This window comes from Megascapheus bottae, chromosome 2 (genome assembly GCF_031878675.1).
Source record: "Megascapheus bottae isolate mThoBot1 chromosome 2, mThoBot2.hap1, whole genome shotgun sequence".
Lineage (NCBI taxonomy): Eukaryota > Metazoa > Chordata > Mammalia > Rodentia > Geomyidae > Megascapheus > Megascapheus bottae.
In genome coordinates, this window is record NC_143510.1 from 89,301,020 (window position 1) to 89,326,580 (window position 25,561).

The 25,561-nt window shown below is 54.1% G+C and overlaps 1 protein-coding gene and 1 pseudogene across 1 annotated transcript; one reads left to right on the forward strand and one right to left on the reverse strand.

Moving 5' to 3' along the window:
• The first annotated feature begins 335 nt into the window (after window positions 1-335).
• On the forward strand, window positions 336-13,435 carry Cyth4 (cytohesin 4). Its single transcript, XM_090328655.1, has 12 exons — window positions 336-425; window positions 1,192-1,256; window positions 1,817-1,883; window positions 2,734-2,852; window positions 3,606-3,686; window positions 3,773-3,885; window positions 3,988-4,136; window positions 8,735-8,846; window positions 9,639-9,715; window positions 10,034-10,105; window positions 10,487-10,641; window positions 11,497-13,435. Exons 3-12 carry the CDS (start codon window positions 1,821-1,823, stop codon window positions 11,567-11,569), a joined length of 1,014 nt encoding a protein of 337 aa, XP_090184781.1. The 5' UTR covers window positions 336-425; window positions 1,192-1,256; window positions 1,817-1,820; the 3' UTR covers window positions 11,570-13,435.
• A 1,790-nt stretch (window positions 13,436-15,225) lies between these two features.
• On the reverse strand, window positions 15,226-17,396 carry LOC150067520 (uncharacterized; annotated as a pseudogene).
• Window positions 17,397-25,561: the final 8,165 nt, after the last annotated feature.

The following is a 25,561-nucleotide window of genomic DNA, read 5'->3' on the forward strand; positions in this document are numbered from 1 at the left end:
GGCCCCCTCAAGGCCGCGTCCAGGCTCCTGTCCACCCTGGCCCCAGGACCCAGGCCGTGTGGCCTGGTCACAGAAGCTGTGCGAGTGTCATCGGTGGACAGAGCCAGAATGACCTGCACCAACGCCTCACTCTCATCCCCGTCCCCCCACCTGGCGGCCACACCCCTACAGACCCGCCTCCCAGACTCCCTTGCAGCTACGTGTGGTCACATGACTGCCTTCTGGCCAATCGGGGCCCGGGGTGGACAGGAAGGCCTCCCGAGGGAGCCAGCGTTGCACCAGGGGCTTCGGAGGGAGGAGGCGGGAAGGGACACAGAGTCAGACCCCGTCTCTGCTCCCCAGAGCCCAGCGAGCTGAGCAGCAGGGAGGCGGAGGAGCTGCAGCGGATCCGATGGCACCGCAAGCAGCTGCTGGAGGACATCGAGGTGTGTGCAGAGCCACGCTTGCACAAGCAGACCCGGCCTGGCCCGGTCACACAGCCCCACCAGGCCAGGGCCTGGGGGGCCAGGGGAGCAGCCTGGGCCTGAACACCCAGAACCAGACCTCTGAGGGGGCCAGGAGCCAGAGAGGGAGCCCCTCCCCCCCCCCCCCCCCCCACTCTACCCACCTCCCTCCACCAGGCCTGGCCTCTCCCGACAGAGGCAGAGCATCTGGTCAAAACAATACCATTACATGTCCAGCTGGCAGCTGACCAGTCTCTTAGCTGCTCAGCAACCTGAGACCCTAAGACTCCATTCCTTATGCAGACCTACCCCTGGGCCTTTGCACATGCCCTTCCTCTGCCTGCAGAGCCTCCAAGCTCTCCTCCTGGCTTCTCCTCACTACTTCATTCTCTAAGACCACAGAAATCATCCCCTTAGTTAAGCTAGCATCTGTCACACTTTTTCTGTGCTGGTGAAGACACCAAGTCCTCAGTGAACACTGAATGAATCCCATTTCATGGCGGGGGAGGGGGAGGGGGGTAGGAGCTCTTGGCCTGGGTCCCAGGACAAGGTTGAGGAGCTCCCTGGAGGCCTCCCACAGAGGGCCGGGTATCTGGGGTCCCTCCTAGGTGCTGCTGTCCTGTGGGGGTGCTGGGCCCGCTGCTCCTGCTCTGTCAGCCCCCAGGAGGAGGCTGTGGCAGCTGGGGCAGGTGTGGGGGTGGAGGGAGGTCCTGTCCCACCCTGACCGCCCCACCCTGGCCCCCCGCAGAAGCTGAAGGAGGAGATAGCAGATGTGTTCGCTCAGATCGACTGCTTCGAGGATGCCCAGGAGAGGTGAAGCCTGGCAGGAATGAGTCCAGGGCCCACATCCATCCCTTCCACAGGAAGACATTTTCTGCCTCTGTGGCTTAGGGTGGACCCTTCCACACTCTGGGCCTCAGTTTCCCCATTTGTGCAAGGAGAAGGTTCCTAAACAATCCCCAAGGCCCCGGGGACTCCAGCCCCGCCCCCGTCTCCCAGCTCTGCAGTGTGCTGACACCTGCGCGCACGCACCTGTGCTGACACCTGCGCGCACGCACCCGTGCTGACACCTGCGCGCACCTGTGCTGACACCTGTGCGCACGCACCTGTGCATTCCCAGCAGCCGCTCCCTCAGCTTTCAGCCCTCTTCCAGATGGGGAGGTGAAGGGCTCAGCCAAAGTGGCTGTCCCCCAGTGTGGGGCCCGGACTCAGTGTCCTCACTCCTCCCGGCTCCCCAGAGCACCGCCCGGCTCTGGTCAGACTCCGAGCTTGTCCCGCCCTCCAGGGCCCCCCAAGGCCATGTCGGCTCCCCTAGGAGGGGCCAGGGGGCCAGGGGTGCTGGGCAGCCCAGGCAGATGCATCTCTGCCCACAGCCGGATGGCCCAGAAGGAGAAGGAGCTGTGCATCGGGCGCAAGAAGTTCAACATGGACCCCATGAAGGTGAGGGGTGCCAGGCTGGCATGGGCTCTCTGCCCCTGCTGACACGGGGGGCTGAGCTCGAGCTGGGGGGGACAGCGGGTCTGATAGGGCTCCCCTCCCGCCCCTCTGCTAGTTCTAGGGCTTGGTCCCCTCCCCCTGGGCTCTTGGGGGGGTGTTGCCAGTCCTAGAGCTGCACCTCAGACTCCCCATCCTGCCAGGAGGCCGAGACGCCAGCACGCGGGCATGTGTGTGCATGAGCTCCATGTGTGTGCACATTCCATGTGGCACACGGTGCCTCTGTGTGTGCGCACGTGAACATTGGGTGAGCTGCACGCAAGCATACCAGTGTGATGACACACACACATGTGCAAGGACACACGCGCACACACGCCGGGGCTGAGTGTGGTGGGCCTGCGCTTCCCTTCAGTCTTGCGGTCAACACGCTCCATGGTTTTTTAAACACCAGCAGCTTCAGGGCTCAGCCACTCACTGCACTTAGTAGAGTGCATGTCCTCGTGCTAGACTCACAGCAGGACCAGCTGCAGGGGAGCCAGGGGCCCCTGGCTGAACCAGGCCCATGACTGACAGCCCTGAGTCTGCTCACCTCCAGCTCCTCAGCTGCTGAGCCAGCCAAAAGCCAGCGGCCACGCCCCATCCAACAGGCCCCGCCCCAAGGCCCAGCCTCTCCCCAGGGTGACGCCCAGAGGCCCCACCCCGTCTCCCAGGGCCCCGCCTCGAAGCCCCACCCCTCCCGCTGGCCCTCCAGAGCCTGGGTTGAACAGGGCAGTGCTGCCCCTCTCTCTCTCTCTCTCTCTCTCTCTCTCTCTCTCTCTCTCTCTCTCTCTCACACACACACACCATGTCACCCCAGGGCATCCAGTATCTCATTGAGCACCAGCTGCTGACCCCTGAAGTCCAGGACATCGCCCAGTTCCTGTACAAGGGCGAAGGCCTCAACAAGACAGCCATTGGCACCTACCTGGGGGAGAGGTGAGGGGCCCTGGGCCTCAGGGGAGCTGGGCAGGTGCACGTGTGCAGTGAGGCGGGTGGTGCTGGGCTGGCCAGCTTGCCTGAACTGGGGATCTTTCATTTTTTCATTCATTCATTCATTTGTTCGGCAATACTGCTATGGGCATCTGGAGGCATGCTGTATGTGGAAAGGCAGACCCACCCCAGGGAGCAGCAAATGTGTGTGACAACAGGAGTCCCTGAGGACCCTGGGCCAGGGGCTGCGGCTTTAGCTAGTTAGTGTGGGCCCAGGAGTGTGGCCTAGTGGTAGAGTGCCTGCCTAGCATGCACGAAGACCCGGGTTCGATTCTTTGGTCCCACACACATAGCAAAAAGCCGGAAGTGGTACTGTGGCCAAAGTGGAAGAGCGCTAGCCTTGAGAAAACCCAAAGACAGTGTCCAGGCCCTGAGCCCAAACCCAGGACTGGCAAATTAATTAATTAAGTTTTTAAGAAAGTGAGAACAGCAAGTGCAAAGGCCCTGGGTGTAGAGACAGGTCAAGAAAGAGCAAGTGATGAGACTGAAGGGGGGTGGAGGCAGATAAAGAGGAGGAAGGTGAGGGTGGACCTGGGGGTGTGGGGTAGAGCTGGGCCAGGAAACCCATGCCTCCCTCCTCCCCGGAGGCCTCCCACCCCTGGACAGGTGAGCCCACGCGGGGGAGGCCCGCCAGTGTCCCTCCCACCCCAGGAGGTGGGTGCCAGTCCTAGTGCACCCTGCCCCTCCTCCCCTCTGCAGAGACCCTGTGAACCTCCAGGTCCTGCAGGCCTTCGTGGACTGCCATGAGTTTGCCAACCTCAACCTGGTCCAGGCCCTCAGGTGAGGAGGTGGGCAGGGCGCGCGCCAGGCTCCTCTTTATGGGGGCGCAGGGGCGGGGTCTCACCGGGCCCGCACCCCCGGCCCAGGCAGTTCCTGTGGAGCTTCCGGCTGCCTGGGGAGGCCCAGAAGATCGACCGCATGATGGAGGCCTTCGCTGCGCGCTACTGCCTGTGCAACCCCGGCGTCTTCCGGTCCCCGGGTGAGGCCCGGCCCGGCCCGGCCCGGGGGGGGGGGGACCCCAGGGTGGGGGACGCCACGGCCTCGTGGGCCGCCAGGGGACGTGACCCGCGCGCTCCCGCAGACACCTGCTACGTGCTGTCCTTCTCCGTCATCATGCTCAACACCAGTCTGCACAACCCCAACGTCCGGGACAGGCCGCCCTTTGAGCGCTTCGTCTCCATGAACCGCGGGATCAACGAGGGCAGCGACCTGCCGGAGGAGCAGCTTCGGGTGAGGGGCGGGGCCACGCGGGGGGCGGGGCCGCCCAGGGCCTAGAGGGGCGGGGCCACGCGGGGGGCGGGGTCGCCCAGGACTTAGAGGGGCGGGGCCGCGCAGGGTGAGGGGCGTGGCCACCCCGGTGGGCGGGACCGCCCAGGGCTTAGAGGGGTGGGGTCTCACAGGGTGAGGGTCGAGGCCACGCGGGGGCGGGGCCGCGCAGACCGGGGGCGTGGCCGCCCAGGGCTTAGAGGGGCGGGGCCACGCGGGGGGCAGGCCGCGCAGAGCGGAGGCGTGGCCGTCCAGGGCTTAGGGGGCGGGGTCTCACAGGGTGACGGGCGTGGCCACGTGGGGGCGGGGCCGCGCAGAGCTGGGGCGTGGCCGCCCAGGGCTTAGAGGGGCGGGGTCTCACAGGGTGAGGGTCGGGCCACGTGGGGGCGGGGCCGCGCAGAGCTGGGGCGTGGCCGCCCAGGGCTTAGAGGGGCGGGGCCCCACAGGGTGAGGGGCGTGGCCACACGCGGGGGACTGGCCGCGCAGAGCGAGGGGGCGGGGCCGCCCAGGGCTTAGAGAGCTGGGTCGCACAGGGTGAGGGGCGTGGCCACGCGGGGGGCGGGGCCGCCCAGGGCTTAGAAGGGCGGGGTCATACAGGGGGGAGTGGCCTCCCAGGTCTTACAGGGGCGGGGTCGCACAGAGTGAAGGGCGTGGCCGCCCAGGGCTTAGAGGGGCGGGGTTGCACAGGGTGAGGGGCGTGGTCACGCTGGTGGGCAGGACCGCCCAGGGCTTACAGGGGCAGGGTCACACAAGGTGAGGGGCGTGGTCATATGGGGTGGTCGAGGTCGGGCAGAGCGGGAGGGCGTGGCCACCCAGGGCTTTGAGGGGAGGGGTCACACGGAGTGAGGGGCGTGGCCACATGGAGTGGGCGGGGTCGCGCAGAGCGGGAGGGCGTGGGCACCCAGGGCTTTGAGGGGCGGGGTCACACAGGTTGAGGGGGCGTGGCCGCCCAGGGCTTGCTTAATGGGGCGGGGCCAGTGGCTAGCCAGGCATCCAGACGCCCAGGCTGCCCACCGTCTTGAGATGGACGTGGACATCATCAAAGCCGTTGGTTCTGAAGTGGCTTAGTCTAGAGCGATGGGGATCTACAGAGGGATGATCGTTTCAAAATGAGTGCCTTAATCCTTGATGCTGAGGGTTGAGTGAACACAGGCCCTGACCTGATAACTCTGTCAGGTTCAAGGTCAGATGGGAACGGGACTTACAGGGAGTTACAAGCCTGGGTCACAGGTGCCACTGGCTGCAGGGCATCACTGTGGCAATTCAGGCACTGCAGTGGCCTAGCATAGGAGAAGGCAGTCCTGTGCTGGAAGCTTCCCTGCAGCAGAGGACTTCTAAGCTGGGCCTTGACGGTTGTTGGATTGGAGTGCTCTCAGAAGAGAAGCTGGGGAAGAACATTCCAGGAGGCAGCTAGACTGTAGTCCTATCCTGTCTGGAGAGGGCTGGGCTGGGAGTCGGGCCAGCTGAGTCAGACAACCGCCAGAGGTAGATTTGGCCAGAGCATCCGGGGCTTTGAATGCCAGCCTCAAGAGCAAGCCAGAGGCAGGAGCCGATTGTAAATGCAGGGCACAGAATGGCCTGGCTGCGCAATGTGAACCCACAGTTCACTTCCGGGACTGTGGGTGCTCTAGATCTTGATAGCGCCACTGCACACCCCAGATCAGAGCCAGCAGAGAGGATGATGGGGGCATAGCATCCAATCCAGCCCAGCAACCCACAGAGCCCCTGGGTCCCTCAGGGAGGAGTGTGCCCCCCACCAGTCCCCAGAAGAGACCTGTTGTCAGGGAGGGGCCACAACACCTAGCAACCTAGACCTAGGGTACTGGTCACCCCTCATCTTCCCTTTGCTGGCTCTGTGGCCTTGGAAAAGACCCTGTGGGTACAGAAAAATACTTGGGGACACTTAGAGTGGCTAATTAATCCCAAAGCTTTGAAACCATCAAAGAACCCCTAGGCCTGGTGGGAGCCAGCTGAGTCTTTGCAGTAGTTCTGTGAAGTAGGGGCCTTCTCATCTCTCTCTTGTTCCCCTCTCCATTTGGAATTTCAGCACCTTGGAATATTTAAACTCTGTCCTTTGGTAGGAGACAGTTTTTCCTCAGGTGCCCATGGCTCACACCTGTAATCCAAGCTACTCAGGAGGCTGATATCTGAGGATTGTGGTTCAAAGCCAGCCTGGGAAGGACAGTCCATGAGACTGATCTCCAGTTAACCAGGAAAAGGCTGAAAGTGGAGCTGTGGCTCCAGTTGGTAGAGCACTGGCCTTGAGAGAACAAACCCAGCAAGGGCTGGAGCTGGTGGGAGCTCAGGCCCACCTCTGCTCTTGGCCATGTGACCTTGGGAGCCAGCCTTGGTTTCTTCATCTGCATAATGGACTGACATACAACCGAGGAAGAAGGATGGATAGTCATAGCACCTGATACTCTACCCACTGAGGGTGCAAGTGGAGAAACAGGCCCCGGGAAGGGAAGGCTGGGTTTCTCCCAGTGTAGGCCTCTTGGATCCCAGTAGACCATCTCAAACACAGACACTGGGCTTCCAGAGAGGCAACTAGCCACAGCCCCAGGCCTTGTGAGGCTCCCAGCTCAAGCCCAGTCTGGAGCCCTTTCTACTATAAGACAGACAGACAGACAGACAGCGCTGAGGACAGAGGGCTTGGTTGTGTTTCCCAATGACAGTTATTTCCTAGATGAGAAACCCTCAACTCCTGTTACCCCAAAAAAGTCATGGCTCAATTTTCCTTCAGAAAGTTGGCTCCAGGCTTGGCTAGATCCAGGTGCTCAGTAACACCAGCGCCCCACCTCTCAGCAGCCCTCTCTTTCCTATATGTCGGCCTTCCTCTTAGACAGGATCTGCCTAAGGGGCTTCCGCCTGTCTCCAGGTGCAGCCTTAGGTACAAACAGAGGAAGAGCATGGGCAGGGCAGAGGGGGCAGAGTCCAGCAGTCCAGGCACTGGAGAGGCCCATCTGGGTCCCAGGAGACGCTTTGTCCTTGTCCCAGGTCACCAGCCTCACTGGGAGTGGGCATAGGGGTCCTGCCAGGCTCTGAGCCACTCTTCCCCTTGATCCTTAGTCATGAAGGTGCTGTCACTCAGTCCTGTCCTTCCTTGAACCCAAGGAGGTTGAGAGGCAGGCAAGCAGGCAGGCAGAGTGACAGACTGACTGTGAGAAAAAGCAGGGTACCATGGCTGCAGAGATTTTTCTTCTGCCTTGGGTGAACTGTTGGGCTCAAGGACCTGTGCAGATCCTCAGCACGGCCATCGGGGGGCGCTGGGTCTGCATGCACGCGCCGGTGCAGCCCTGCCTGGTTTGCAGGTGGTGCTGAGTGTTTACAGGCCCAGGAAGTGGGGGCGGCTGAGGGCTGAGCTGTCTTCTGCGTGGAAGCCAAGCACATGGGCTGATGAGTGACCGCAGTAGCTTCCGGGTCTCCAGTGGTTTCTGTGCAGGCCAAGGTGCTATCCACACCCACGCTGCCTCCTCCGGCCTCCCAAATACTTGGTCCTGCTGAGACTCTTCCACCAAGGACTCTTTTGCCACCAGCCAGGCCACCTGGGAATTCCCAGGACAAGGCCTGGGGGATTGGGGGAGCGTCCCTGAGAAGCACCCAGCTCCCACTCTTCTGCTGAGCTCAGGGACCGAGTGTCTGAAGCAGGGGCCAGCTTCCCACCTGCCTTCGCCAGACTGGGGGGTTCTGGCAGAACTGAACAAAGATGGAGAAATGGTTGGTTTAAAATCTTCAGAAAATCATGCGTGCAGTGGCTTACGCCTATAATCCCATCTACTCCAGAGCCTGAGATCTGAGGGTTGTGATTTGAAACTAGCCTGGGAAGGTGAGTCCATGAGACTTTTTTTTGGTCACTTACGGGGCTTGAACTTAAGGCCTGGGCACTGTCCCTGAGCTTCTGTGCTCAAGGCTAGTGCTCTACCACCTGAGCCACAGCACCACTTCCATAAGACTTACCAAAAAACAAACAAAAAAAACCTGGAAGTGGAGCTGTGGCTCTAGTCTTAAGCACAGAAGCTCAGGGACAGCACCTAGGCCCTGAGTTCAAGCCCCAGGACTGGCACAAAAAAGAAAGCATTTCCAGAAAATCCTCAGCGACACCCAACAGTCAACAAAAAGGAAATGGCTTAGCGGCCTTCTGTGTCCTGTCTGGATCGAATGAGCCAGGGAGTAAAGAGCAGAGGCACAGCCTGCAAGTGATGAGACACCAATACCCCAGCCCACCCCAGGGCCACCACAACCAGGAGCGCTCACCATGCTACCCCAGGCCTCCTTTAGCCACGTGTGGGGGGGCACACGTGTGTGCGCACGCATGCACACATGTATCTTGGGAGAGGTGATTTTCACTGCCTCTGCCCTGTACTAGATGTGGGGTGAGGGGAGGCAGGACGGGTTGTGGGGGAGGCCAGGCTAGGATGACAGGGGCTCTAACATGTCTGAGGGGATCAGGGGATATTTTGCGGAGAAGGATCAGGGGTAACAGGAGAGGCGGGCTTGCTGGAAGATGACCCGCCTGAGGCCAGCGAGGCCAGCTCAGCCAAGCCCTTCCCTCTTGTCCCCAGAATCTCTTCGACAGCATCAAGAGAGAGCCTTTCTCCATCCCCGAGGACGATGGCAGCGACCTCACTCACACCTTCTTCAACCCCGACCGCGAGGGCTGGCTGCTCAAGCTGGGTGAGGGGCTGACCCGTGCACATGCAGGTGTACACACACACACACACCATAGGACGTGGACACACATTGGCATGTAGCCTCTAGAGTTGAGCTGTTATGGCTTCCAGCACGTTACCAGCATACCCATCCTCCCATCCATCCGCTCACCCATCCATCTACTCACCCATCCATCCACCCATCCATCCACCCATCCTTCCACCCATCCATCCATCCACCCATCCATCCATCCATCCATCCACCCATCCATCCATCTACTCACCCATCCATCCACCCATCCATCCACCCATCCATCCATCCACCCACCCATCCATCCATCCATCCATCCACCCACCCATCCATCCATCCATCCCAAACCTGCCTCTTATGAAGGAGATGATGTAGCCTTTCTGTGCCTTCGTTTCCTCACATGGGAAGGAAGGTTAGTTACCAACAGTCCCCTTCTCATCCACAGTTATGGTGATTAATACAGAAGCATGTTTTAAATCCTCTAGAAGCAGGGATGGCAAATCAGAATTGCAAACATTCCCCCAGTGCTGGGCAGGGAGAAGGCTAAGGGCAGAGCCAGGATGGTGGTGCCAGGAAAGCAGGGAATGGTGGATACTCTGCCCAAGACTAGATCACCAGAAGCCTGAATACAGGTCAGGTAGCCCACTGTTCAGGGCCCACTGTTTGGGGCATAAAAGGGATGGATTTGGCTGGCAAGGGGTCAAAGCTATGAGAGGTGCAGGAGGATCCTGTGGGGGTCACTGGACCTGGGGCTGGCCTGCTGTGGACATCGCTGGCCTCTTGCAGGAGGCCGAGTGAAGACGTGGAAACGACGCTGGTTCATCCTGACTGACAACTGCCTCTACTACTTTGAGTTCACCACAGTGAGCAGAGCCCCACCCCCTCCTGACAGCCACGCCCCCTCCTGACAGCCACGCCCCTCCTGACAGCCACGCCCCTCCTGACAGCCACGCCCCCCCTCCCGGGACAGCAGCCATGGACGCAGGGAGTCATCTCCTTACCCATTTCACAGAGGCACCAAGAGGGGGAAAGGCTGGAGCAGCCGAAGGGCAGCGCCACGACCCAGCCACAGCTCTCTGCCCATGCTAGACAGAGTCATGGCAGAAGTGCCACTCTTTCTGGGGTCTTGCAGAGCCCCCAGACTCCGCTTGGTGACTCTGACTTCCTTCCTGACTCTTCAGGACAAGGAGCCACGGGGCATCATCCCGCTGGAGAACCTCTCTGTGCAGAAAGTGGAGGACCCCAAGAAGCCAGTGCGTGGGGACGGGCTGCGGGAGGGAGGGGGCAGGCCTCTAGGGCCTCTCCCAGAGGGGAAGCCCTCTGCATGGTCCACCTGGGACCGTGGACCCTGGACAGATGAGATGTCACCAAAAGGGCAAAGCGAGTTGTCCCTAGATGTTGGGGCTGAGAATAAGCCCCTGCGGTTTCCCCATGTGTCCTGTGGGGATTTGGGAGGGACTGGGTGCATAGAAGCGCGATGTGCCCTCCCTCCACAAGGATCAGTGGGGAAGGGGCGGGAGTAGGGAGGGGTCTCACTGTGGGGTCACCAACAGCATGTTGGGGTGCTGCCCCCCCACCTCCAATACCCCTGGACAGCGGGTGCAGCCTCCCCTTCCCACCGCCCTGCCCTGCAGTTCTGTCTGGAGCTCTACAACCCCAGCTGCCGCGGCCAGAAAATCAAGGCCTGTAAGACGGACGGGGACGGCAAGGTGGTGGAGGGCAAGCACGAGTCCTACCGGATCTCCGCCTCCAGCGCTCACGAGCGAGACCAGTGGATCGAGGCCATTCGGTAAGGGCCGGTGGCCTGGGGCACCTTCCAGAGGCTTCCTTGAGGTCTTCTCTGGCTCTCCTAACCCCCACTGCATGCCAATCCCTCTGCCCACTTTGCTGTGAGCCTGGCATTGTAGCAGGCCTGGGGACATGAGCAGTGCCAGTTTTGAGAGGTTGGCAGGAGGCCAAGCAGGTGGCATGGAAAGCAGGGGCACTGGTGGGCTCTGCGGCGGGGAGGGGGAGCTCTTGACATCATCGCTGCCCAGCCAGGTGGGCAGAAGGACTTTCCAGGGAGAAGGACCAGAGTGGGCAAAGACAAGAGGGCAATCAGTGGGTGCCCCCTTCCCCAGGTAACCCAGGGTCCTGGTGAGCTGGGGCAGGTGGAAGCTGAGCAGATGAGGCAGTGGAGGGGCCATGATGGTCACAGTGGCCAGCTTTGAGAGCCACTGATTGGCAAAAAGGGAAGGGGTGGCATGGCGTGGGTCAGTGCTGCAGTGCCAAGGCAGGCAGTGGGGAGGGGCATTGTCCTGAATGTGCAGGATCTTCTCCCACCCCCATCCCCAGACTCCAGCCTAATTCTCCTCAGAGGAGGGGACAGGCCAGAGGGGGCAGGGCCTTGCCCAGGAGCACAGCTGGGGGGGGGGGGGCGAGGAAGCAGGTCTCCTGACTCCTTTGGGAGCTCCAGAGGGGCTCAGGGCCCCTGAGGTGCAGAATTCCCAAGCCTGGGTCCTCTCTGATTCCGTCCAGGAGTGTGGAACAGGATGAGATGAGATGGTATTCCCAGACTTTCCCCTCCCCCGGAGCCCTGCACCCCCCTCCCGTAGCTAGTGTGGCCCTGAAAGCCTCCCCCAGCGTGGCCCTCCTGCCTCCCCAGTGCCAGCATCACCCGTGTCCCCTTCTACCACCTGCTCTCTGCCCGCAAGAAGAAGATTGTCAGCCAGCAGTGACCTTCCTGGAGGAGACCCTGACCCTGGGCCTCAGCACTCCTCAGGACCCCTCTTCCTCTCCCCCTGGCCGCACCCTGGAGCTGACTCTGGGGGAGGCTGAGTCCAGGAGGAAGGGCAGGAGCCCTGAGGGTGCTGGGCATGCAGCCAGGTCCCTGGCACCATCAGCAGTTCCTGGGGAGAGTCAGGCCCTGTGCCTGGACCAGGGCCGTGACGGGTGAGGACCCCAAGTCCAGCCCCTCGCCCCCATCACCCAGCCTTCCAGGACAAGGAAAGAAGGTCTTTCTTCAGGGCAATGCCAGGAGCCCTAGACTGCAGCTAACTTCCGGTGTACCTGCCTTGACCCTCAGCTCCTGCCAACCTGCAGGAACCTGTTTGGACTGGAAGTGTCAGGCTGCATCTGGGTGCTTCCTCACCAAGCCAGGCAGGCTGATTGAAGTCCCCTCTGCTCCCAAGGGGGTTGCATTGGGAACTGAGCAGGTGGCCCCTTGAAGGCTATGTTAGCAGCTCCACAGGCAGGAAACCAATAAGAGAGCCTTGCAGCTGTGGTCACCAGGAGGACTGCCTGGAGGCAGTGGCCAAGCCAGCCAGTGACATAGGGCTCATGCTTAGAGATGGGGTCTCTTCCATGGCTTTTCTGCTGGGCTGCCACCCTGGTGGGGAGGGGCACCCTGAACCCCCTGCAGCCTTGTGGTGGGGCAGGCCAACTCCTTGGGTTTGTGGCTCCCGCAGGGGGTTGTGCACAACTCCCCTGGGCCAGAGTGGACGGCCTCCACTGCCCCACACTGGCAGCATCGAGCTAGGGGTGAGGCCTAGGGACAAGGGCCCTTTCCTGTCTCGGGCACCCAGGAGCTGTGTCAGCTCAGAGAGTCCTCAGCTTCCTCTTCCACTGCCAGTGACTCATTTTCTGGGGCTGGGGGGCTGCTCTGAGTCTCCCCCAGAAACAAGAGTACAGCTGGTGATAGCTTCCTGGGTGGGGCACTGGTTGGCCATCACCCTGCACCTGGACATGGCAGAACAAGCCCCACCCAGGTGCCAGGGCCTCCCCTGGGGGATGGAGGAGGAGGAGCTGGGCTAGACAGAGAGGCAATCCGAGAAGCCTCTTGGAGGAGGAAGCTGCCTGAGAGTCAACAGTGGAGCCGGAGAGAACATGTACCAATTACACAACACGTCCTGTGCATCAGGCCTGTGAGCTCCATGCAGATCTGACTGTGCTACTCCGTGCCTGGCACACAGAGCCTGCATGGCAGCCGCTGTTTGACTGGCGCCAACTGGTAAAGGGCCAGGGCCTTTTAATCAGGCTGAGATAACATTCTAGGCACTGCTAGGGAGCAGGAAGCAGGAGGAGTGGCCACTGACATCTGAACCATGAGCCCAGACACTAGGGGACCCCCACCCCCACGCCCTCACCCCCCCACCAGTGGCCTCTGCCTCCCTCCTGCCAGCCTGCACTCCTCACTCAGGACAGCAGGGGGCGCCAAGCACACGTGGTTGAAACTAATCCGGTGGGGCTGGACCCGTCCCTAGCCAGGACTGAGACACTGTTCAGCTTAGAGCCTCATCCTGGGCCTCTCGGTCAGCCTCAAGCAGCCCATCAGAGGCCTTGGACTAGGCCTCACCCCAGCCCCCTCCGCCCTGACCACAGTCCCTGCCTGGCCTGGAGCTGGGCATTCTTCTCCACATGTGGTCTTCCTCGCCAAGGGGTTGGACCAGGTGAGGTCCATGACATGAACCACATCATGTGTCCACTCCCCGGAGAGGGAGTGGCCTCAGGCAGGAATGCCCTGAAAACCACTTCCAGTGAGGGGCCTGGGTTTATGGGGTGTCTTAAGCAAGTTTTTGGAGTTCCCATCTGCAAATAGGAGTCATTAAAATATATGCAAAACACTCAGGAGAGTATTGGGCTCTGTCTCCGTGCACGCCACCATGGACACGGCAGTCAACCCACGGCAGACTGGAAGCATTCTGGCAGAGAGACAAAGCCCACCGGAGCTGCTGGGGCGGGAGGGGAGGGGGAATGTGAGGGGAGCGGGGTGGGGAGGAGGAAGGAGAAATCTGGGGAGGGGCATTCTTGGAAGAGATGCTGTGGAAGACAAGCCAGTAGGGCTAGGAGATGGGATAGGGACTTAGGAAATGTTTGGGAGTCCCCCGTGGACCCAGTAGGTGCTGAGTTGAGGGAGACCAGGTCTGGAATACAAGCTGTTCTGTTGCAACTGTGCTTGCCAAGCCCAGCTCTAATGGCTTCAGGAAGTAGGCACTGAATAGAGGCACAAGGTGGAGTCTTCTTGGCCTTCCTGCCTGTCATGAGGGTCTCTGGAGAGGTAGACCCAGCCAAGAACCTGGGCGTCTCTCCATATGGGGGCCTGGTACCTGGCACCGGCAGAGGGACCCTGGGCCCGGATGCCAGGAGTTGGACAGGCAGCCAGGGGGCAGAGGCAGGTGTGAGAGGCCGGGGCAAATTGATTTATGAAGGCCAAACAAGGAAGCTAAATATGTTTGCTGGTGCAGAGATGACTCAGGCGTTGGTTCCCCAGGGGTTCACAAGTGTGAGCAGCAAAGACATCCAGACAGGCCTCCGTCTCCAGGCGCTGCCAGCCAGGCACCCCTCCACCCTGGCGATGGAACAGCCATATTGCCAGCCTGCTCCCAGCTGCACAGCCCTCACCCAGAATGGCTGAAGGACAAGGCCGTGTCCCAAATTGTTCTCTGTGTATGTGCATGTGTGTGTGCGTGTGTGTGTGTGTGTGCGCGCGCGCGCGCGCATGCACTGACACACACACATGCATGGGTAGGTACTGGGGCTTGAACTCAGAACCTCCTAATTTCTCATACCTTTTCCACTCAAGGCTGGTGCTCTACCACTTGAGTCAGTACCCCAGCTTTTTGCTGGGTAGTTGAAGACAAGAATCTCATAGACTTTCCTACACAGGCTGGCTCCAAATGGGATCCTCAGCTCTCAGCCTCTTGAGGAGCTGGGATTACAGGTGTGAGCCATGAGGCCCAGCCTGGTGGGTGGTCTGAATTCATAGCCAGGTGATCCCTCTCATCTCACTGCTTCCAGAATGATCTCTGTCTGAAACCCAGCTGTGGCCCTAGGAGAGGAGAAGTCCGGCTCTACAGGGCCTGGAGGGGGCTAGCTCTCCCAGGTGGATTGGCCATCTCCCCGTGGGGCAGGAAGGAACGAGGAGACGGCGTCACCGTGGAGTCTGGGGGACCATGATCGCATGGTTCTCCGGTCCCAGCATCCTCAGTGTTGGGGTCACAGGCATGTCCTGCAACACTCAGCCTCCTGTGAGATTGTAGCAGACAGGCCTGCCTGCACCCTGCATCCTGCCAGCGCCTGCTCAGGGCCCGCCCTCAGCCAGCACACCCATCCGGCTCCCTAAGACTCTGGCACGTGTGCTAATCCAGGGTCTCATTAGGGCCACAGCTTTTGGAGCCCTGGCCACAAGAGGCTCCGGCAGCTGGCGCTCCAGGAAGGCTAGAAGCCCAGTCCTGCCTTGCCGGCAGCCAATGGGGATTCCTGATTTAGGGGGTGAGGGCTTGGAAAAGAAAACAAGAAAAAGATGGGGTCGGGAGGTCTACAGCTGAAGTCAGCAACCCAAGAATGCAAGGCTGTGAGCTTAAGACTGTAGCCCCGTTTATTTCAAGTTCCAATCCTAAATACTTCTCTTAAAACCAGGAAACCACCAGGGGTTACAGTCGTACAAAACAGCAATCAAGTCTCAGGTAAGTTAAACAACCAACGATTGACAATAGCCCCAAGTCATCATGATAACAGCTTATTTCCTTGTGTACTCAGTTGTGCAGGTCCAAGGTCACTCTGACCCCACACTCGGCCCCCAACATCTCCCCCGTCTTTATTTTAAAAGAAGCAAATCTGCCTGTCTTAGGTTGGGTGGATCGTTGACTCTGCCTTACCCGTCATGGCGAACTCCTTCAGATCAAGCTGAAGGCCCTGTCTCAGGTCGGTCACCATTATGAACTCTCTGAGGGCGAGTGCGGTGGCCAAGCTGCCAGAAGGCCTTCCCGCACTCCAGACATTCACAAGGCTTCTCCCCAGAACGGATCCTCTGAGGGCGAGTGACCTCTGAGATGTGACTAAAGCTCTTCCCGCCCTGCTTACATTCGTACGGCTTTTCCCCGGTGTACAGCGAGCTGTGAGTGCTGTTGAAAGGCTTTCCCCCACTCTACACCGGTATGGATTCCCTGATGGATGGTCAGCTGGGAGCCCTGGATGAAGGCCTTCCCACAGTCTGCACACACATAGGGCTTCTCACCTGTATGGGTTCTCTGATGCAGCACCCGTTGGAAATGCTGCTGAACGTTCTTCCCACATTCTTTTCATCCACAGGGTTTGACACCAGTATGAAGTCTCCGATGGAGACTGAGTTCTGAGCCCCGGCTGAAGGCCTTGCCACACTCCGCCCAGCCATCCGGTTTCTCGCCTGTGTGGATCCTCTGATGTAATGAGCTGTGATGCCCGACTGAAGGTTTTCCCACACTGCAGGCACTCTAAGGACTTTTCACCAGTGTGAGTTTTCTGGTGCTCAGTAAGGTGGGAGCCCCGGCTAAATACCTTCCCACATTCTGTGCACTGCGTTGATGTAGGGAGGCGGCTGGGGGATGCTTGAAAGCAGGCGCATTTTCACGCAGGGGTTCCACTTGCTTGCAGTAGCATTGCTTACTGACTCGCCGCGCCTCTAATGGGACTTCGCATTCTCAGCCTCCTTTGAAACCTCGGCCTCCAAGGTCATGGGCGTTATGGCTGTCCACTGCTTCCCAATCCAGTGACCCCATTTCCAAACGACCTTTGTCTGGAAATGTCTTATACCTGGGCTCCAAGTCTGGGTCCCACAGTCTTGCTGTATCATCTGCAATCATCCAAGGCTCTTTTCCTTGCTCCAATAAGGAGATAACATCAGGCTTAGAAATAGAGAGGCCTACAGAGACCAAATGGCTAAAGGTCTCCAAAGTCACATCCCTGTACAGATTCTTCTGGGCCTGTCCCAGGCACTTCCATTCTTCCTGAGAGAACACCATGACCACGATGCTGAAGGTCAACAGTCCCTGGAGGGCCATGGCTGCCAGAACAATCTAACCTGCTGACCATGCCTCACAACTCACAAATGCACTTGGAATAACTGGATTCCACTGTCCCTGCTCTGCTTTTTTTTTTTTTTCTCTTCCCCTCACCCACTAATACAGATGCCTGACAAGTTCCTGCCCAATTATGGAGTAAATAGACATGGACATGAGTAAGGCATGTTTACAAACTATGCTATGACCTCCTGGCTCTGATTAATTTTGAATGGCCAAGCACAAGTGACGCTAGGATCGACACAATCTCTGCCATCCAAGCAGAGGCTTACTGCATCTGGATGCTTCATTTCTTTTGTCCCAGTAGTGTCTCTCAACACAGGGATTGGTTTTCACTTTGCTGGTTGCTGGACTTGAACTAAGGGCCTGGGTGCTGTCCCTTAGCTCTCCAGCTCAAGGCTAGCACTCTGCCTCACTAGCACTCTGCTGGCAGATTAGACACCACAGTCTCACAAGGACTTTGTTTTGCCCAGGCTGGCTCAGAACTGCAGTTTTCAGATCAATAAGTCCTACAAAAGGCCACTTTACTCCAATTAAAGCAACAAGGTGGTCAACACAGAAATAGTCTCTAAGCAGGATCTTACCTGGAACTTGGTAGGGGCCAAAATTACATTTGCATAAGGATCTGCTGCCGGCTGGAAATTGCTATAAAGAAACTTATAATAGCAAACTGAACTGAAATAGCATTAAACAATCATTTTGGTAGTCCTAATTTTCCTTTTTTCTCTTCTTTGAAATAAACATTTAGGACAACTTCACTTCCAAATTTTGTTCAGAAACCCATTTCTAATTTTCTTTAAAACTTTTACTGAAGTTTGCTTAAACACTTAACACTTTAGCCTTTATTTGCATTTGAAGAACACTTAAAGGCTCAAAGCACTCCCTTTTGCCTCCAGGCCTCCTTTAAGAAGAGGCATTTTTTTTTTCTTCCTGTAGTTTAGATTGCTGCCTAGAACTCCAATAACAGTTTAAACTCAAGTTTTTCCTTAATGCAAGAAATACCAACATCATCAGAGCACCAAAAGTCCAGACTTAGTTTCCTTCTTTTTCTAAAATAACTTCTAATTGCAAAGTAGCATGAAACCAAATCATAAGGATATAAACCTTTAAACATTCCTTTAAAACCCTTTTCCCCAATTTAATATATTTTAGGGGAAGTTTAAGAAATACTAATCACATCACCCACATTTTGCCATCAGATTTCCAGTGTCAGTCTGCAAGAAAAAAGGACAAAGATGATCCACTCAGTCCATCTGACCAGGTTTAGATGAACAGCCTCTGTGCCAGTTTATCTTCTTTTACCATGTGCCAACCCTCCCTTAGGGCCTTTTCCACCCTGGGAACCCAGAGCTGCACCTCTCACCTCCAAAGATGGTCACACAGGACTACCCTAAGTTTTCCCAGTCCTTTCTCTTTGGCATTTGATTACCTAAACATATTAAAAGACAGGCAAAGTTTCTGACACTGATAAACAAATTCACATTTAAATTTTGGTACTTATCTCCAAACTTTAACTCAAGGAAATAAATTCCAAATTCCCTAATTCTTCTGGGCTAAACAAGCTACAATGTTTACAATGTAAACAGCTCTATGCATTACAATACCAGATTTTTAAAATGCAGATTTCAGAATCTTTAGAAAAATCCTATTAACCAGTTCCTCTTTAAAATAATCCTTTGAGACATTGGAAAACATTCAAAACTAATAATTTTCTTGAGGTTTAGACTTAGATTTACCCAATTGCCTTTGTGTTTCAATTATAAATTCATCCATTGTTTTGCATGCTGACAATTTAACCTTGAATGTGTTCACTCACACCCATTTATACTCAAAGATCTTAAAGCACTCAAAATTAATATCAGGCATACATTTTCCGGAAGCTTGTGCCAAGAGAGTGTTGCCAATTTTACTCTTGCAGGTGACAACCAAGTTTTAAAACAAACCTTTCTAACAAGGCAACTTAGTGGAAATTTATTTTTCCAGAGCTTGTTCCTGATGTCAGACATATTACCATAATACATTTTGTGGATGAAAGTTGGGTAGGAGTCTTAAACCTAGGGGAACTAAGACTGAAGTCTGCGTCCTGCCACCAGCTGTGTCCAGACTGTTACTTCACCAGGTTGTTAGGAAAAAGAAAAACTAGACTAGGCCTGCAGCTGCCTTGTCTGACCTTGGCTGGCCTCAACTGCACCTGAGTGGGAGGGGCCATACCAGGCCTGAGACCTATCCCAGGTGGTGCCAAAACTTTTACTCCCCAGAAATATTCAAATAGATAACAAAGATGCACACGCGCACACACACAAAAAACCCACAAGGATCCATATTTAGGATTGATACCAATTTCAAAGACAAAACTGGACAAGAAAAAATACCCAAGGAAAAATATGTAACAAGAACAAGACAGAAAACAGAGACTTTTAAATAACTCCCAAATTTCTGATGACATGCCTGGCCTTAAACTATCAGAGTGACGGAAAGACCATGGGGCCCTGAACTTGGAGCACCTCCCCTACGGAGATTTCCATTCTCTGGTAGCTGGCCGGTGGAGGCCATCCTAACCTACCTACTCTCAAACAAAACCAGACATTGACTCATAACAAGAAAATTGGACTCAACTGGATACATTTAACACAAAAACATGAACTCAGATGAATGTTCTCACCAAACAGCTTATTTAGATTTAGACATGTCTTGCCAGTGGGTCTCTCAGGCATGCCCTATTACCGACAAGAAACCCAGAAAGGGGGTCAAGGCGTTCCTTGACCACCCAGGCCTTAGAGAGCTTGCTGTGTCCAGCTTTTCCTGTTTTAGGTCCACAGTACACTTTCTAGAAAAAAAATACAGACAAACAGGGGGTTGGCTGACTTCTACTTAGCTTCAGAGGCCTTTGCTTTTCACCTGGGCATCTTTCCCAAAAAAGGTTGTTAATAGAAGAGGTGGTTAAGGCAAACTACTGCTTATCCAATGGGTGAAGGGGAATAGAAAAAAAGAAATCCTTTATCTCAATAGCATACAAATTATTACGAATTGATGAAAGACTTGGGAGGTCTGGTTGTGTGGCCCCCATGGGCTGCATAAACCTGTATTTGCCTGATCCTTTTGATGACAAAAATGGGGAATTATGAAGCTTTTCCTGTATCAATTTTAGTAGCTCCAGTTGTTTTTTCTGCCAATAGGCTACTGCTCCGTCCATACAGGGTCATATTGTAGGGATGAAAAATAATTACCCCCAGACTCAAAATTATTCCCCTTCCACTAGGCAGAATAGAAACTCAGCTTGACTCATAGATAGGAGTTTCGAACCCAGAGGATACATAAACAGGACAGAATAGTTAATAAGTCACCTTATCTGAAAGGAACTTCTGGATCATAATTAACAGTTGTTTGTGGTTTTTGCAACTGTAGAATGCCCCCCCCCAACTTGCCTAGCAACTTTGTGATTTTTGCCTTTAAATAGACTGTGTAAAACCAGCCTCGCTGCCGAGTGCCTGCGGAAGAGTTCCCTGCCTGGCTTGTATCCCACAATAAACCCTTGCTGTTGCATTTCGGTTGCCTCAATCTCGGTGGTCTTCTTTGGGGGACCCCTCCTCTGGGCACAACATTTGGGGGCTCGTCCGGGATCTCCCAGGAACCCCACTGGGACCCTCTGAGGCCCAAAAGGTTTGTTGCTCAGTAACTGCTAAGAGCGCTCGCTGTTTGTCTGTGTCTGTGTTGTTGCTGTTTTCACTTCCACTTTGTAGCAGTCAAACGGTCACATTTGTATCTGGCAGGCTCTCACTGGGATAGACGTGTCCAGACAGTGATCCTGGAGGGAACGGGACTTCCTGATCCCCACTCTGGGCAAAGGGTCTTTGGACCCCAAGCCATCTGGGGGCACCGGAAGGGTGTCCGTCTGGCCAAAGGGTCTTTGGACCCCAAGCCATCTGGGGGCACCGAAGAGGTGCCCATCTGGTTTGACACACTGAGTGGAGTGTGTCTGGGCAGCTCCTTAGTGAGAGTAAGGGGGTGCCGTTCAGTCGCGGGAACTTTCTGTGAAATTTGTCTCTTTGAATTTGTTGGTTGTTACCTTTGTGTGTTTGTCTCTAGTCTACTTCTTTTCTACTCCTTTAAGATGGTGAATAACACCTCTTCTCCCCTAGATCTGACCCTTGCACATTGGCAGGATGTGCAGGAGACTGCCAGAAACAACAGTATAATAATTAAAAAGAAAAAGTGGGTCACTCTCTGCTTTTCTCCCCTCCCCAGGACTGAGATGTTACTGAGTCTTGTCAGAAATGAAAAACTCTTGCCCCCCTCATAGCAGTTTTGCAGGTAGGATGGCCTTGACCAGCCAGATACCAGAGAATGGAAGTCTCCACAGGAGAGGCACCCCCAAGAGTTTTCAGGGCCCCAGGGGTCTTCCTCACTCTGACTGCTGCCAGGCATGCCATCAAAATTTGAGGGTACTTAAAGGTCTCTGCTTCTGTCTTGTTAGGTGTATTTTATCTTGTCTGGTTTTGTTTTCAAAATTTGTACCAGTCCTAAATATGGATCCTTGTGATTTTTGTGTGTGTATGTCTTTGTTATTTAGTTGAACATTTCTGGGTCTCAGGCCTGGTATGGCCGCTCTCACAAGCCTGCAGTTGTAACAAGACCTAGAAAAATAAATTCCAGCTAAGCTGCCTTGTAAAAAAAAAATTGTTTTGAACCTGGTTCTCACTTGCAAGAGTAAGATTGGCAAAACTCTCATGATACTAAAACTTCTGGAAAATGAAGGGCCAATATTAATTTTGCACGCTTTAAGGTCTTTGAGTATGAATGTGTGTGAATGGGTGTGAGTGAACATGTTCAAGGTTAAATTGTCAGCATGCTCTATAGAACAATGGATGAATTTATACTTAAAACACAAAGGCAATTGGGTAAATCTGAGTCTAAACATCAAGAAAAGTATTAGGTTTGAATGTTTCCAATCTAAAGATTCTGAAATCTGCATTTTAAAAATCTGGTATTGTAATGCATAGAACTGTTTACATTGTAAACACTGTAGCTTGTTTAGCCCAGAGGAATTAGGGAATTTGGAATTTATTTCCTTGAGTTAAAGTTTGGAGATAAGTACCAAAATTTAAATGTGAATTTGTTTATCAGTGTCAGAAACTTTGCCTGTCTTTTAATATGATTAGGTAATCAAATGCCAAAGAGAAAGGACTGGGAAAACTTAGGGTAGTCCTGTGTGACCATCTTTGGAGGTGAGAGGTGAACTGGCAAAGGTGCAGCTCTGGGTTCCCAGGGTGGAAAAGGCCCTAAGGGAGGGTTGGCACATGGTAAAAGAAGATAAACTGGCACAGAGGCTGTTCATCTAAACCTGGTCAGATGGACTGAGTGGATCATCTTTGTCCTGTTTTCTTGCAGACTGACACTGGAAATCTGATGGCAAAATGTGAGTGATGTGATTAGTATTTCTTAAACTGCCCCCTAAAATGTATTAAATTGGGGAAAGGGGGCTTTAAAAGGAATGTTTAGGGGCCGGGAGTTTGGCCTAGTGGTAAAAGTGCTTGCCTAGCATGCATGAAGATCCAGATTTGATTCCTCGGTACCTTATACATAGAAAAAAAAAGCCAGCAGTGATGCTGAGACTCAAGTGGTAGAGCTCTAGCCTTAAGAAAGTCCAAGGACAGTGCTCAGGCCCTGAGCTCAAGCCCAGGACTGGCAAAAAAAAAAAAGGAATGTTTAAAAGTTTATCTCCTTATGATTTGGTTTCATACTACTTCGCAATTGGGTGTATTTTAGAAAAAGAAGGAAACTAAGTCTGGACTTTTGGTGCACTGATGATGTTTGTAGTTCTTGCATTAAGGAAAAACTTATTTGAGTTTAAACTGTTGTTGGAGTTCTAGGCAGTAATCTAAACTGCAGAAGAAAAAAGAAAAGCCTCTTCTAAAGGAAGCCTGGAGGCAAAGGGAGTGCCTTGAGCCCTTAAAGGTTTTTCAAATGCAAATAAAGGCTAAAATGTTAAGTGTTTAAGCAAACTTCAGTAAAAGTTTTAAAGAAAATTAGAAATGGGTTTCTGAACAAAATTTGAAAGTGAAGTTGTCCTAAATGCTTGTTTCAAGAAAGAGAAAAAAGGAAAATTAGGACTACCAAAATGATTGCTTAATTGCTATTTCAGCTTGCTCTTGAAGTTACTTTATAGCAATTTCCCACAGGCCCCTGGAGAAGGACAGCAATCCTTATCCAGATGTAACTTTGGCCATAACCAAATTCCAGGTAAGATCCTGCTTAGAGACTATTTCTGTGTTGACCACCTTGTTGCTTTAATTGGAGTAAAGTGGCCTTTTGTAGGACTCATTGGTCTGAAAACTGCAGTTCTGAGCCAGCCCAGACAAAGCAGAGACCCTGTGAGACTGTGGTGTCTAATCTGACAGCAGAGTGCTATTGAGACAGAGTTGCTTTGGACCTCAAAGTGGCAGAGTGCTAGCCTTGAGCTGGAGAGCTGAGGAACAGCGCCCAGGCCCTGAGTTCAAGTCCAGCAATCAACAAAGTGAAATGCCAATGGGATGTTTATCCCTGTGTGGAGAGACACTGCTGGGACATGAAAGCAGTGAAGCATCCAGATGCAGAAGCCACTGCTTGGATGGCAGAGATGGTGTCAGATCCTAGCGTCATTTGTGCTCGGCCTTTTGAAATTAATCAGAGCCAGGAAGTCATAGAATAGTTTGTAAGCATGCCTTACTACTGCCCATGTCTATTTACTCCATAACTGGGCAGGAACTTGTCAGGCATCTGTAATAGTGGGTAGTTTACAATCCCAACATCCCCCCTCCCTCATTTGCTCAAAGCTCTAGCTGAGCAAGATTTGGGTTGAACACCAGCCACTAATTCAGGAAAGTTTGTGGACCTGAGGCTGTGTCCCTATTGATCTGTTTAGGCCTACACTGGTAACTGAGGCACTGTTAGGATCACAGGGATTAAGATCCCCAGACAATCAGGAAAATGCCTTTGCAAATGGGTGTTACACAAACTACATTATTGTAGCCAAAGAAAAAGTTTGTGCAGTTGTTAAATGTTTTATATGATCTCCAGTTTAGAGTAAATATTGCTCCTAAAATGTAATCCTGGCAACCCCTTGGTAAAATAGGCTAAGCTTTTAGGGTCCCTAGCTAAGCATAGAGACAACGCCCCCGAGTCAGCCTGAAGAAGTTACAGAAGATGGATCTTCACCCATCAACCCCCTTAAGATGAAGGGACCAGATCATTTTTGGAAAGTGAGACAAGATAAATTAGAGGTATGGAAAAGAGTAGTAACAGATGTGTAAGAGTGGAGACTGCACTTGGGGAATGGCTACAGGTTCAAGTCTTCTATACTTGCCTAGAGAATCCTAGCCTCGTTTAAAGGAAATCTGGTTACTAAAAGTTGTCACCCTGGTATTACTTTGGAATCTCAACCCTATACTGTCCTAAAAACCAATGGGGTGTCAGCCTGCAAGAATGAGTGTGCTCAGGAAAAGCAACCAGGAAATCATTGGGAGACTTCACCCAAGTCAGGCCTTAGGGTAAGCTTCTCTAACCAGGCCGTGCAGAAATTTGCAGCAGGAGGCGTGACATTCCATCGGAGCTGTTGAGAGACAAGATTGATGCCACACATCCTGTCCTGCCCAATTCCACCACTCCAAAGCTGCTTCCTGAGAGGACAGGAACTAAAGCCTTGGTGGTGGGACATTCTGTCTGTGCTAAGTTCAAAGTCCCCTAGGTTTTTGCAGCCATTCTGGTGACTCTGGATGGGGGAAGGGAATTTTCATCCAGAACAGCCTAGAGCTGAGAGGTGCAAATGTAAATGAGGGCTACAGTCACATGAAAAAGAGAGAGAGGTGAGTAAAGGTTTGGGGAGAGGAGTTGAAAAAAAAGAATGGTTTATGAAGGATAAGAAAGGATCTGAGGGCCGGGAGTTTGGCCTAGTGGTTAAAGTGCTTGCCTAGCATGCATGAAGACCCGGGTTCGATTCCTTGGTACCACATACATAGAAAAAAGCCAGAAGTGGTGCTGAGGCTCAAGTGGTAGAGCTCTAACCTTGAAAAAGTCCAAGAACAGTGCTCAGGCCCTGAGCTCAAGCCCAGGACTGGCAAAAAAAAAAGGATCTGAAAGGAATTAAAAAATGTTTCTGTAAGTTATAGAAGGTTTGAGTATGTAGCCAATGGTATGAGTATGTTTTGAGTAAAGTTGATATGTAGTTAATGCAATAATGTAAACAGAGTGCACCGATGTGGGGGGTTGCTATGCTTGGATGTATATTTCCTAATTGTGAGGGTTTTCTTGGGTGCAGAACTAGGAGGGCACACTGTATGCTCCTCCAAACCAAAGAATGCTGTCTCCCGAGTCTGAGAACAATTGTTGCCCTCCCCCCAGGCATGTGTTATCTCAGCTGGCACTGTTAACCATGATCCAATCCAGTCCTTACAGGCCTCATGGGACCCACAAAAATTGCCATCATGCACTGTTCCGGTCATCAAAAAGGGATTAACGCAGTGACCAGAGGAAGTAATTTGGCCGATCGAGTTGCCAAGATGATTCTGCCTCTGTCCCTATCCCCCATTTGTTCAGACCAGGCGACTGGGTGCTCATCTGGAGACACAATCCTAAGACTCTGGAGCCACGGTGGAAAGGGCCCTATGTGGTATTGCTGATGACCCCCACCACTCTCAAAGTAGACGGAGTCACCGCCTGGGTCCATTACTGGCACCCCAGACCGGCAGATCCCTTTGCCCTGAAGGAAGGTTATCGTGGAGATAGCTGGAAGGCCAGCAGACACCTCTCCAACCCTTCAAACTCTTTTCTTTTGTCTAGTAAATGGCAATCCACATCTCCCTTGGAACCAGACCTGGCAGGAGAACTTTGGAATCCCTGGGATAAGACCCGAGCTCACCG

Coding starts and splice junctions, on each gene's coding strand:
- Cyth4 (XM_090328655.1), top strand. CDS start 1,821: ATGGCCCAGAAGGAGAAGGAGCTGTGCATCGGGCGCAAGAAGTTCAAC. Junction 3,687..3,772: donor AACCTGGTCCAGGCCCTCAG/GTGAGGAGGTGG, acceptor CCCCCGGCCCAG/GCAGTTCCTGTGGAGCTTCC. Junction 9,716..10,033: donor ACTACTTTGAGTTCACCACA/GTGAGCAGAGCC, acceptor CTGACTCTTCAG/GACAAGGAGCCACGGGGCAT.